Source organism: Diabrotica virgifera, chromosome 3 (assembly GCF_917563875.1).
Source record: "Diabrotica virgifera virgifera chromosome 3, PGI_DIABVI_V3a".
In the NCBI taxonomy this organism is placed as follows: Eukaryota; Metazoa; Arthropoda; class Insecta; order Coleoptera; family Chrysomelidae; genus Diabrotica; species Diabrotica virgifera.
In genome coordinates, this window is record NC_065445.1 from 23629228 (window position 1) to 23644104 (window position 14877).

Here is a 14877-nt window from a genome sequence, read left to right on the forward strand (position 1 = left end):
ACAGTAAGCCAACAACATAAGCTGCTTGTTCTGAACATTGAAGTAAAAAGCGAAACTAAACAAAAATATCGGAGATGACCACAAAAAATCAAGTGGTGGCTGCTGAAAGATGAGAAAGAAGGTCTATTCAGGAGAAGAATAGTAGAAAAAACATGTTGGAACATGAAAGGAAGCCCTAATACAATTTGGAGAAAAATGGCCAGTAGTATTAGAGAGACTGCTATTGAAATACTTGGCAAAAAGTCAGGAAAAAAGTTTGAGGATAAAGAGACTTGGTGGTGGTCAAACGAAGTACAAGGAAAAATAAAAGAGAAGAGAAAATTATATAAAAAGTGGCAAGAAACCAGACCCGGCACAGATCTTCAAAACTATATGATGGCAAAAAAGGAAGCTAAAGTACCAGTAGCAAAAGCCAAAGCAGAAGCATATTCAAACCTATACGATCAACTTGATACCAGGGAAGGCGAAACGAAGATATATAAAATAGCCAAACAGAGAGCAAAGAAAGCAAAATATTAGATGTATCCGAGATGAAAATCATAAAATACTAGTTCACGAAAGGGATGTCAAAAAGATATGGAGAAAGTACTTTGACAGCTTATTAAATGAAGAATTTGACAGACAGCCTGTAGAGTCAACGGAGACAGTAGCAGCAATGGTCACCAAAATAACCAACGAGGAAGTCGCTCAAGCGCTTCAAAAAATAAAGAAAGGAAAATCGGTAGGACCAGATGATATTCCTGGGGAAGTATGGAGAGCATTGGGAGAGACAGGAACAAGGGGGCTAGCAGGTCTATTTAATAGAATTATGGTAGTTGGACAAATGCCAGACGAATGGAGAAGCAGTATACTGGTACTCGTTTACAAAAACAAGGGAGGTATACAACAATGTACAAACTACAGGGCCATAAAACTGCTTAGCCACACCATGAAAATATGGGAAAGAGTAATTGGTAGACGGATACGTGAATAGACCGAAATATCCGAGAATCAATTTGGCTTTATGCAGGGTAGATCAACAACATGCAATTTTCATTATAAGACAGTGGATGGAAAAATACAGGAGTAAAGAAACAAACGCTCATATGGTATTCATTGATCTTGAGAAAGCATATGATAGAGTTTCTCGAGAGATTCTGTGGTGGGTACTCAATAAGAAAGGAGTCCCTGGTGAATATGTAAAGATTGTGAGGGATCTGTATGAGGGAGTAACGACTAGTGTTAGGACAGGTGTTGGAGAGACTGATAAATTTCATGTGAAAGTAGGATTGCATCAAGGTTCTGTGCTTAGCCCGTATTTATTCTCATTAGTTTTGGACCAGATAACAGCGAAACTACAGGGTAACATTCCATGGTGCTTAATGTATGCTGATGATGTCGTGTTAGTAGGAAATAGTGAAAGAGACTTAGAACAAAAACTGGAACAGTGGAGACAAGCTCTGGAGGAAAAAGGTTTAAAACTTAGTAGGACAAAAACAGAGTATTTGGAATGTTCATTTAAAGATGGAGCTACTACAAAATGGTATCTTTGGATGGTGAAATGATTGTGAAAAGCAATAGTTTTAAGTACCTAGGATCGGTATTACAGAGTAATGGAGAAATAGATGGAGATGCATGCAGTAGAATTAGGGCTGGATGGATGAAGTGGAAGCAAGCGAGTGGTGTGTTGTGTGACAGAGAAATCCCAATGAAGCTGAAGGGAAAATTCTATAAAACAGCCATAATACCAGCTATGATGTACGGAACTGAATGTTGGGCAGTGAAAAAGAAAGAGGAACAACGAATGCATGTGGCGGAAATGAGAATGCTTAGATGCATGAGTGGAGTGACAAAGAAGGATAAAATTAGAAATGAAAATCAAAAAACGGTAAATTTTCGCTTTTTCGTCTATTACTAAAAAGTGAAGCATTCTAAACAAATTTGTGAATAAGAATCTCATAAACCATATAAAAAACTTCAATATGGCATTCGCTGAATATGTCTATTCTTATTTGTTGCTTAGAAAATTGCAAAATAAGTCATAAATTTTGAGATTTTATAATTGTTCAAAACTTACGTAAAAATTAAGTTAGAACCTTCGTATTACACGGAATGCTGAAACTTCTTGTGCTTAAATTATATTTTAAATTTCAAAGCAATTAGTCAAATAGTTTAAAAGTTATTTAATTTGCTTATCCCAAATTCATTTTTTTTGCAACACTAAAGTCAGAAAATTATGAGGTTACAGTAATACTTCGGACAGTTTATGAAAGAAGAACATTTATACTATTAACTTAATTAAAAAACATGAAGAGAAGTATCCATTCTCAAATGTGGTCTCGAGGTAAGGAAGTACAAAACTCAAAGAAGTACCACAAAATGTACATTTTGTGGTACTTCTTTGAGTTTTGTACTTGCTTAATAAAAAAAAATGACAGAAACTAATTTTAAACAGTGTAAAATTATTTTGCAAAAACATGTCGATTTTTTGCTTACTTATAAACAATTAGAATAACTTTTTAACCGTTACCCGTAGAAAAATTATTTCTTCATATTTAGAAAGACTGAATTTTTATACGCATTTAGGAAAAGCAATTGTCTAGGACAATTAGGGACGAAGTTAGCCTCCCTCCTTTTTTTAATTCACATGTTCTTGCAAAATAATTTTGCAATATTTAGAATTATTTTTTGTCATTTTTTTTAATTAAATTAATAGTGTAAACCTTCTTCTTTCATAAACTATCCAAAGTATTACTGTAACTTCATCATTTTCTGACTTAGTGTTGCAAAAAAATTAATTTGGGATAAACAAACTAAATAACTTTTAAACTATTTGACCAATTGCTTTGAAATTTAGGTTATGATTTAAGCACCAGATGTCTCAGCATTCCGTGTAATAAGAAGGTTCTAAGTTAATTTTTACATAAGTTATGAATATTTACATAAACTAAAAATTTACGATTTATTTTGAAATTTTCTAAGCAACCAATAAGGATAGACATATTCAGCGAACGCCATATTGAAGTTTTTTATACGATTTATGAGTTTCTTCTCTCACATTTGTTTAAAATGTTTAACTTTTTGGTAATAGACGAAAAAAGCGAAAATTTACCGTTTTTCGATCTTCATTTGTTTATAACTATGTATATCATCAAAATCGGCTGCAGAAAACATACAGGTTATTAATATAGATGTCCATACTACTCAAAAAATTTGGTTTCGGCCTGGAGGGGGTTGTGTCACCAACAGGATATTTTTTTCCTTATTTTTCTGAACTATGAATCCAAATTTTATATTTATTTTTAACATACGTATACTTTTCAGGTAAAATCATCTACTCAACCAATAACGAGATCATCCTAAAGAATGTTCCTATAGTAACTCCAAATTGCGATATAGTGTGTCCGTCTCTAAGTCTTGAATTGACTCCGGGACAACACTTGCTAATTACGGGTCCAAATGGCTGTGGAAAGTCCAGTTTGTTCAGAATATTGAGTGGATTATGGCCTATTTACGGTGGAGAGCTTCATACTCCTAAAAATTCAATGTTTTATATTCCTCAGAGGCCTTATATGGTAATAGGTAAGTTTTTTTCTACGACCATTTACCCGTGAGTATTAGTTCATTACTCACGGGTCATTACTCACGGGTCACTACTCATGGGTTTAATTAAACAAGTGATTTATGCCTAGTGACATATATATGACAGATATTAAGGGTCGAAACAGACTGTCATAACTCACATGAACTTGCGTGCTATTATCTTGTTGATTTCAATTTGCCACCTTGTCGAATTCCTACTTAGATATTGACAGTTTCTGTATTTCCTTCGTATGTTATAGTTTCTGCTACAAAGTTATCCTTTGTAATTTTCGCTAATTTAATCAGTTTTGTCGATAGGTATTTATTTCGTATTTAGAGTAAGAATTGACAGAGTCAAATGCTTGCTGGAAGTCTATAAATAGTAGATATAAATGTATGTCATGTTCGTAGCACTTTTCAATCATTTGTTTTAATGGGTGAATGGCGTCTATGGTCAATTTTTGTTTTCTGAAGCGTTGTTGATATTGTCATAGTGTATTTTCGGTGAATTTATCTATTCACTAGCATGATTCCTTTATAGTTACTGGGATTTCTGAGGTTTCCTTCTTTATACAGTGCTAGTCAAAAGTCCGTACCCCCTCGTATCTTTTGAACGGTTATACCTATATGTAATAGTGAAATTAAAAGGGAGAAAATAAACGGACATAAGCTTCTTAACTAGTCATGACAGGTGACGTAATTATGACAGATGACTTTAGATCGCCACTGTGACAGATAATTTTAAATGGGACCTTATGGCAAGTGATACCTCGTTTGAAAGGTATTGAAAATACCTATTCAGTCATACTAATTTTGTTTGAGTTTAACCTAATTTTGATGAATAAATGAAATAAATATAAAATTGTAGTTTCGCATTTAACTAATAAAAATTCAAAATTCCGCAGATAATTACTCGTCAAAAAGGTTGACGTCGACGTAAAAACTACTAGAGAATTGAAAAAAACCATAGGCGGACATTTGAATTTTTATTAATTAAATGCGAAACTACAATGTTATATTCATTTAATTTATTCACCAAAATCAAAATCAACTAAAACCCAAAAAAATTAGTATGACTGAATAGGTATTTTGAATACCTTTCAAACGAGGTATTTATCATTTGCCATAAGATCCCATTAAAATTATCGGTCACAGTGGCTCTGTAGCGTCATCTGTCACTATTACGTCACCTGTCATGACTAGTTAAGAAGCTTACGTCCGTTTATTTCATCCCTCCAAGTATCACTATTAAAGGTATAACCGTTCAAAAGATACGAGGGGGGGTACGGACTTTTGACTAGCACTGTATACATTTATTATGTGACATTTTTTCTACTTCATGGGTATATTTTCCTCTAGTTTCCTATATTTTTTATTAATTCATTGTTGCTTTTCCTGATTTCAACCTTTTTACTGTATTCCTTTAATTTTGCTCATCTTAAGTAGCGTTTAGACGCCGCGATAAATGCGAGCCATTTATTGTGACGATAAATTGCTACGATATATTGATTTTTTTAAAGCTTGTTTAGACGCTGCGATATATTGTCGCGATTGATTATAAACTGAAACAACTCGATAGATACAATGAATTGAATTGATACAATCCGATACCAACTCCAATCCAACTCCAATTTCCATATATCGCTGCGATGTACCGCTTACACACAACGATAAATTGAAACAACTCGATCGATATCGATAAATTGCTCGGATTTATCACAGTGTCTAAACTACATACTATACTATATAAAAGTTGATTTTAATGTAAAATTTATGGTTTTTTTTCTAGGTAATTTAAGAGACCAAGTAATATACCCCGACACTTACACGGATATGGTAAAGAAAGGTATTACCGAAGAAAATTTACTGAAAATAATGACTATGGTACATCTAGATCATATCGTCGAGAGGGACGGATTCTATGAAATGAAAGATTGGACTGACATCTTATCCGGTGGTGAAAAACAAAGGATGGCTATTGCGCGATTGTTTTATCACAAGTAAGTTCTACTACTCTATATTTCTTTAAGTACCTTATGTAACAAGAACTGTCGCCAAAAAAGTAAATACTTACCCCTGGCAAAAAATCCTGTAGGTTGTATTTGAAGACTAAAATAGAACATATAATTTAAATGTCTTTAAAATCTAATTTAAATCTTTATATTGGTCACGGTCAGTTACAGGTAGCGCAGTCATGTCGACGTCTCCATGTGCTTCTCTTTCCTTGGATCTTTCCCTGTATATTCAGTTGTGTCTACCTCCACGTGTAATATGTCCGAGACACTCTAATGTTCTTGTTTTATTTATATTCAAGATTTCCATTTCTTTATTCGTCCCTTTGTTCTGTCCACAATATTTTCAGAATTCTTTTATACACCCTGATACGGTCTTATTTTATACTGTAACGGTCTGATACGTTACGGAATCACTTTTGAATTCATTAAATATTTTTATAATTATTTTCTCTTGATCTCTTAATTAATTTCTCTAATTTTCGCGTAATTAACTATTTCTAATTATTATTTTCTATATTTAAAATTTCTTGCGACGATGCCACACCTATTATGTTGTGGTATCACTGTTTGATTTATAATATACGCCATACCTTAACACGCTTAAAACTACCTGTTAGTTTAGTGGGTTGGTATTGGTGAATATTCTTTCTTGAATACGTTGTACGTAGCAGGCGTACTGTAACCATTTGGTAAAGAAGTCTCATGTGAGTTGTAACGTATGTATAAGTAAGAGGTATATAATTTTGTACATACATATAACAGGACTGTTGTTATATTGTATATCATGTTTAACGATAACTTTTGTCATGTTAGAGTCACATTATATGCATTGTTTAACTCAGAGATTGTCAAAAATCTAGTAGTTATCTTTAATAAATGTTTATTTATTTTCCATATCATTTCTTCTTATTCCTTTATATTTACATTTACTTATATATTCAATATATTTAATATTTGACAGCAGTGTAAGATATCTGGGAGAGTGATCGAAGATCATTTTCTTGGCGCCCATGATCTGTTTGGTTTTGTTAATTTGTTCTTCTTTAGCAATTATTCACCTTTATTCATTTTCAATACATTATTCTTATCTTAGTACTTTCCTTTCTTAGTCATCATCCCTATCTACTTAGAGCTTCCGTCTTCGACAGGCATGCAAAGGCCGTATCCATCCTTGAGTGTCAAGTTGTCGTTTTCTTGCGTCTCTAGCTAGCCTAACTCCCTTTAGTTTGCCTCTGTCTATCCATACTTCTAAAATCAGTCCATCTATTTCTACCTCTTATTTTTTTCCCCTACATAACACTACTGCAAAAGTAGTATTTTTATTACTTCAGCTTTTCTTAATATTTTTATTACTTCAGCTTCTCCAATGAGAAGCTCTTTTCTACTATTGTCATTTTTGTTCCAATTAAGTTATTTTCTTTTCCTTACTTCTGTTGGAGTATATCATTCTCTTTACTTCCACACCAACAGAAGTTCTTCGTTTTCTTGTTTCACCACAACTCGAATGATTCCGTTTTTTTCATTGATGTCGCATTCAATGTAGCACCTCGCCAACCTAACTCTTAACTCCAACTTTAAATCTCTTGTGCAGAGCACTCTTCTTATTTTGTTCTCGTTATTTCTTTGAGCTTTCAATATTCTCATAAATTTTGTCTTCTTGACGTTCTTTTCCAAAATTCTCTAATCTGCGCACCAGTCTCTGAAGATCTTAAATATTTTTAACTAAGATGACAGTGTCATCCGCATATCTAATGTTGTTAATGGAAACTCCATTTACCTTTATTCCAGCTGTTTCACCCTCAAGAGATTTTTCAGGATCTCTTTCGAGTAGGCATTAATAGGAATTAACCCTATTGGACCTCCCAAACCTATTAAGCTATATATAAATTTTAAAACATAATTGCTTTGGTTTTCATTTCTATATTATACAATTTACTAGTATTTTATGATTTTTAAACTTTTTTTTGGTAATTGTAGACCGAAATACGCTCTCTTGGACGAATGCACTTCTGCAGTCTCCATTGATGTTGAAAGCTTCATATACCAAAGTGCTATAGACATGGGAATTACTCTACTCACCATCACACATAGACCTACACTATGGTAAGTATATTATTAACTACAGCTTAAAGAGGAACTTAAGACAGTTGCCTATATCTTGAGGAAAACGGGAAACGAAACGTAAGGTTTACAAAGAAAGAAAGTAAATATTAAAAGTATAATCGAACTCAAAACTCTAATCATTCACCGGAAATGATAATATCTGAGTCCTTCACTGCTGAAGAGATCACACTCCCAGAAACTCATCAATATCCGGAGACATTAGTAATTACGCATAAGGCAAGACATCTACATATCAGGCACTGCTTATCTCAAATACCATACAAAGTATGTTTATCTCACAAGCTCCGTTTCATCAGCCCCTCATGACCAGACTACCATTTTTTTCAATACTTGTCACACCATCAACATCGGAGCCTTCACGACCAAAATTCGAAACACTATTGGGAATAGAAAAGTCTTCATCGGTAACTATGGTGATTGCGGTAACATCGGTGACTGTGATCAGTGATACGTGATTTTTCAATAAGGGTGACCGTGATCACCGATTTTTTTATGTACTGTAACGGAGCTGGATGGTTTGACTTATAATAATAAATTTAGGTACAATATTAACAATAAAGTAATTCATATAGAAATCACTATAAAACATTCTTGGCAACGCTCCCCCTTTAAATGAAACTAAAATTAACTCTATAATTTCATGTATTTTTTTTATAGATTGTTAATATTTTTTGAAAAATATATTTAATACGATTACTAACATTATTTTAAATCTATTATTTTAAAAAGAGAAATTTCAGTAGATCATAACGACAAATATGTTTTATTTGACAGTTACTAAAATTCACTGTTATAAATCCCCAGATGTTAGTCACCGTTCCCTAAATCGCTTTCACCGAGAATATCGTAATATTTATTATATAGGGTCTCCCAAAAGTAGTGGAACGGTCGAATATTTCGCGAACTAATCATCGGATCGAAAAATTGAAAAATACGATTTTAATAATTTTTAAAAATCTATCAAATGACATCAAATACGATCCCCACTCCATTCACTAGAGGTGGGGTGGGGGGTAATTTTGAAATCTTAAATGAAACCCCGAGTTTTTATTTCAGATTTGGATTTCTTATGTAAAAGTTAGCAACTTTTATTCGAGACATTTTTTCGAATTACGGATAGATGGCGCTATAATCTGAAAAACAATTTATCGTGATACCATACGTAAATTATAGAAACGGTCTAATATCTCGAGAAATACACTTCCAAATGAAAAACCGAAAAATACGTATTTAATATTTTTAAAAAACCTATCGAATTTAGCTAAACATGACCCTCCACCTCACCCCCTAGAGGTGGAGTGGGGGTTAACTTTAAAATCTTAAATAGCAACCTCCATTTTTTATTGCAGATTCGGATTCGACATGAAAAACTAAGCAACATTTATTCGAAACATTTTTTAAAATGGTTGATAGATGGCGCTAATAAATTGTCTTTTTCCAATTATAGCGCCATCTATGAACAATTCTAAAAAATGTTTCGAATAAATGTTATTTAATTTTTCATGACGAATCTAAATCTGTAATAAAAAATGGAGGTTGCTATTTAAAATTTTAAAGTTACCCCCCACCCCACCTCTAGTGAGTGAGATGGAGGGTCATGTTTAGTGTGATTCGATAGGTTTTTGAAAAATATTAAACACGTATTTTTGAAGTTATACTTCTTTAGGCGCGATTAAGAGTAAAATTTTCATAAATCTGCGCGCATACGCACACAGACAGTATGACGTTTAGTTGCTAATCTTTCAAATTATGTATCAGCGCAAATAAGCCATTAAAATAATATATTAGTATTTTTTAGTAAATGTATTATTTATTATAATTTTGTGTCTTTGGATTTGTCTTCCTTGGGCGTAAAATAAAAAAAACATCTATTTTTATATTTCACTTGTCACCGTGATGTGTAATTATGTGTATCTGAAACGTCAGTAACATGCGCCTTGATGGCCTGGTTGGTAGAGCATTGGACCAGAGATCGACAAATCGCGAGATTGCGGGTTCAAATCCCGGACGATTCATACTTTTTTCTTTTTTTTTTTAATATTTGGCATTGTTAAGTTTTGGTTAATTTTTGGTAATTATTGTTAATTTTTTGTGTTGTAACTGTTAAGTATATTTATTTCGTTGAAATTATATAATAGAAGTATAACTTCTTACTTCTTACGTGCGTACAAAGTACACACACCTTCTTTTTTGGTTTTTCATTTGGAAGTGTATTTCTCGAGATGTTAGACCGTCTCTATAATTTACGTATGGTATCACAATAAATGGTTTTTTCCGATTATAGCGCCATCTATCCATAATTCGAAAAAATGTCTGGAATAAATGTTGCTTACTTTTACATAAAAAATTCAAATCTGCAATTTTCTAGGTTTCTATTTAAGATTTCAAAGTTGACCCCCCCCCCAATCGTATTTGATGTCATTGGATAGATTTTTAAAAATTATTGAAAACGTATTTTTCAGTTTTTCGATCCGATGTGTAGTTCGCGAAATATTCGACCATTCCGCTACTTTTGGGACACCTTGTATAAAACACGTTTAGTGAGCGTGTAATTGATATCTGATATATCTGGTCGCTGATCACAATTATTAAAGTTAGCCAGTAATGGTAGTTATTGGTAATTTATAAATCACGGTGACTGACTGAATCACCATGTCATCAACCGCTATCTATTGTTATTTTGATTGCACTAATCCCCCAAATAAAAAGTATTTTAGGTAATATGTATGATTTTTTAGTATAATCAAGTAAATTTTTTGTTTTTAGGAAATTCCATACGCACATCCTTCAATTCGACGGTACAGGATCATGGGAATTTAGTCAGTTGAACCACACCAGCAGACTTACCTTGAAGAAAGAAAAGGAGGACCTTCTAAAAGCAGAAAACAACGAAGAACGATCGAAAAGACTGGACGAACTAAACAAATTACTTGGAGAGGATTCATAACTACTTAGAGATTAGCTAACTGACAAGCATTTACTGTAGATTTCAAATATTCAGGAGAAGAGTTCATAGTATTCATCTACGTCCTATCGAATCATTTAAAACTACAAATCTTGCCTTTACTCTTTCAGTTTCATCCTGGTGATAGTGCTGTGATAATTCCAAACAATTTTTCGGACTATACAATACCGGTAAATGAAGGACTCTGAGCATTTTAAAAAAAGTTTTATTTTCATTTTTTTTTTCTATTTTTAATGTCAACTTTAAAATTCTTACGTGTTCAGTCAAGGATTTGGCAACATCTATACGGCAATCTAGTGAATTTTGGTAATTATTATGTATTTGTTCAAGAACTTGGCAACACCGTACGTCACTCTAGTCAACGTGGTTCGGCAGGTTTGCCGAGTTTAAAAAGACATATTGCAATGAGTTTAAGAGCAATTTGAACAAAAAACACATCACAATTGTCTAAAGAACACAAAGTGTTTTTGTAATATATATATATATACATCAATTTTGATTGGATTTTTAAAAAGTGGCATACCGTTATAATGCCTGATTAGTCAGCAATGAATTCATCTTAATATCAGTGTAATATGATTTCTCTATAATGAAATAATCAAACAAAAGTTAACAAGTACACTAATTTAATGAACATTTTTAACATAAAAATGTAACAACAAATGTGTTTAAGAATAATCTGTGTTTCCTCCAGAAGTATACGTAAAATACAGCTTGACGCTGCCTTGGCATTCTTAAAATTAAATTACCAATATCGTTTTGGGGCAATAGGGATCCATTCTTGTGTAAGAAGATCTTGAAGACCGTATGCGCTATCACTTTTGCCTTATTAAGTGCGTTCGCGGGTGCCTGTTGGCGACTAGTCGGCGACAAAGTAGCAGCAAAACGCATGCGCACTTTAAAATGATATAAATAATATCAATATCGTTAATAGATAAATAAACAAGGTATATTTACCTAGCATAATTTAATAATTATTTATTAATATTAATTAAAAGTAAATATACCGTGTATATTTATCTATTAACGGTATTATTTATATTAAGTGAGGATAGAAATTGTCAGCGACAATGGATAGCCTAAGTCTGACGTCACAAATGTCACAAAATTGGGAGGAGATTATATTGACTCCAAACAATTTTGTTTGTAAAAAAAATTGTCATAAGGAATTTTTCATTTATGTGCTTTGTGTGGCAAAATAATACTTCATTTAGGTGTTTCGTTAAAGAAACGTGTTAATTAAGAGATTTTTATTCGTTTTTGCTCAGGTGGTTTTTATTCCTTGGTGGTTGAAAATAAACATAACCTCAAAACTGTTTACGTTCTTATCATTGCATTAAATTAACTCACCTGGGCAAAAACGAATAAAAATTTCTTAACTGACACGTTTCTTTAACTAAATACCTAAATGAAAAGTCTTATTTTGTCACAAAAACCACGCAAACAATAAATGAAAAATTCCTTATGAGTGTTTAACCTTATAAACAAAATTGTTTGGACTCAAATATAAGCTCCTCCCAATTTTGTGACGTCAAGATTTAGGATGTCCATTTGTCCACTGTACCCGCGAACGCAACTACTACTACTTGTAACTGACAGAATAATTTTCATGGCATACCTTGATTTGTAGAGAACAAGTTTTCAAATCCAATGGTATGCATAGACATAATAAGGATAGACAAGGCATACTGAGCAAAATAGCGTAACTCTCGGGCAGTCGATCGGTGGTCCATCTATCTCTTTTTACAAAGCGATCTCGCGCATGTGACACAAAATGTGGCTAGATGGTTACACCTCGATGTACAGAGCACCCATACCTTGCCTGGTCTACCCTTTATTATCTCTATGATGGTATGTATTAATAAGCAAATGTTTCAAATTTTGAAACATTTTTGAATAATAATGGAGTTCCTTAGCCATTTTTGATGTGTGTATTTACCTTGAGTTTCTGCGTTGACAAATTTATTTGAATTTTCTTGTGGACATTTAATAGGCTTGAGATTCTTGATTAAAAGGCAGCATAACGCAGCTACAATGTCCTTCAGGTATTGGTACAATAACATGGAACATACGTTTGGTAGTAGTAAACCAGTAAATCTCGAATTTTGTAATACAAAATCATTCGATCGTCATTTGTCAACCCAGTGTTCACATGCAAAGTGTATGTTAACGATTATTTGAACAAGTGTATAAGTAATTAGTGTTAACGAATGTTTATGTAACCATGGAATAATTTGTATTCATTTAATAAATGTGTATTCAAATTTACTGGATCATCTAATAAAAATTCGAGAACAATGGTGTTTGTTTATTATGTGAAAGTACCATTTTTTCTGTAGTTATAAACTAAAAAAATAAGAATATAAAATAATTTCCTTTTATCCTTCTAATCTCATTCCTCTTCCAACCAACCATCTTCCTTCTATCTCTAGTATATTTTTTTATATGCTATATCCTGCTTATTTTTCGAACTTCATTGAAAGGCACAACAACAACAGACAGAAATATATTGAACAAACAAATAGTCAACACAATGTAACAGGCTCAAACTAAATATGGTCCAACACACAAAAAGGATGAAAAGCTAAGTCAACTTGCGAAATATCTTATAAAACTAAAGGAGATAACAGTATAAGTAAAAAAGCACTAAATGAAGTAAATGAGACGATCACAAAGGCAATAAGAAAAGTATTTGATCAATGCGTCCTCCCAGTGTTGTCACACAGAGAAAAATCGAGCGAAGGTGACTGACGTCATCGAAACGATGGCCAGACTAAAATGTAACTGGGTAGAACACATAGCTACATAGAAGAACCGATGGGTGATGAACAAAGAGGTTATTGTGTGAAGTTGGGGTTGCTAGACGAAGACACTACCCCGAAGAAACAAACTTAAACTTTTTACAGAAACTTTATTCTTATATAAATTAAATGTTCAATTACATTACGTTGACCTTGAGATAGGTCGGGGATAACCCTTTCTCGGTAACTATATCCCCTGACTACGCGCTAGAGAGTGCAACGACAACAACGATGTCTCAGGTACTCGACCTTCCTATTTATATCTGTCATAATTAAAAACAGTGCCAATATGTATGACCATATATGGTGAGGTAGGTACTATACGTATATTAAGAATGACGTGTGCTTTCTTTGCAGTCTTTCAAATGAGTTCAATACTTTGGACTTAATATAATATTATGACCTTATTTTTATAACAAATAAATTAGGAAAATTCCGTGAGGGTTGTCGTGTACCATCACAATTGGAATGGAGATCAGGAGAAGCGTTGGACATATACACGATGGACTGCCGGTTAAAGAAAACTAAATAAAATCTGTTTCGATGCATAATCCTATTTCTAAAATTTTACTAGAAATAATGAATCAGAGGATAACTTTAGCAGATGAACAACAGGGTTTTCGTACTGGAAGATCGTTTACAGATGAAGTATACTAGGGTATAATATAGACCAGCATATATATGTCTGATTGACTTGAAGAAAGCAGTTGACAGATTAAGACTCAAAGATGTAATCCATCTTCTTTATAATAGAAGTAGATATAAAAACTTTTGAAAACATGTACCAAAACAACAAAATGAAAGTCAGAAGAGATGGACAACTTACAGGACCTGTAGGTATAGGCAGGGGGACTCATTGAGCCTTATTCTCTTCAATTTAATCATGGACGAAATCATCAAAAGCGTCAACAAAGGAAGAGGGATACAGAATGGGAAACAAAGAAGTAAAAATACTCTTACGCAGACAATGCAATATTGATAGTCCAAGATGGAGATAGTTTGCAAAGATTAGTCCACAGATTTAACATAAAATCAAATTAACTCAATATGACAATCTCGTCTCAGAAAACTGAAACAATAGTAATCGGCAAAGAACCAATCAAGTGTAAAATAGATATTATTGAAATCCGTATTGAACAAGTAATGTAAATAAAATATGTACCTTGGAATTACACTGTCCAGCTACGGAAACCTGACAAAGAAATGAGAAATCAATTACAAAAACTAATAGACTTGAATGGCGAAAACGACACGTTAACACTGGGATGAAGTCAAAAATTTATAAAGCGAATATAAGACTACGCATCAGAAACAAGAACCGATACAGCCACAAAACAAAGAGTAGGTAAGTACTGGAAACGGCAGAGATGAGAATACTGGGAAGAATTACAGAAAATAGACTGAGAGATCG

At 33.0% G+C, this 14877-nt stretch overlaps 1 protein-coding gene across 2 annotated transcripts in view; it reads left to right on the forward strand.

Annotated features, from left to right (window-relative positions):
• The window catches only part of LOC114349521 (ATP-binding cassette sub-family D member), a 276122-nt gene extending 263159 nt beyond the window's left edge, over positions 1 to 12963 (forward strand). For both annotated transcript variants that reach the window (XM_050646369.1, XM_028299926.2), the window contains exons 6-9: positions 3304 to 3561; positions 5351 to 5561; positions 7554 to 7679; positions 10467 to 12963. In XM_050646369.1, the coding sequence (XP_050502326.1) occupies positions 3304 to 3561; positions 5351 to 5561; positions 7554 to 7679; positions 10467 to 10647 (776 nt within the window). In that variant the 3' untranslated portion in view covers positions 10648 to 12963. The remainder of the gene's footprint in view (positions 1 to 3303; positions 3562 to 5350; positions 5562 to 7553; positions 7680 to 10466) is intronic.
• Positions 12964 to 14877: the final 1914 nt, after the last annotated feature.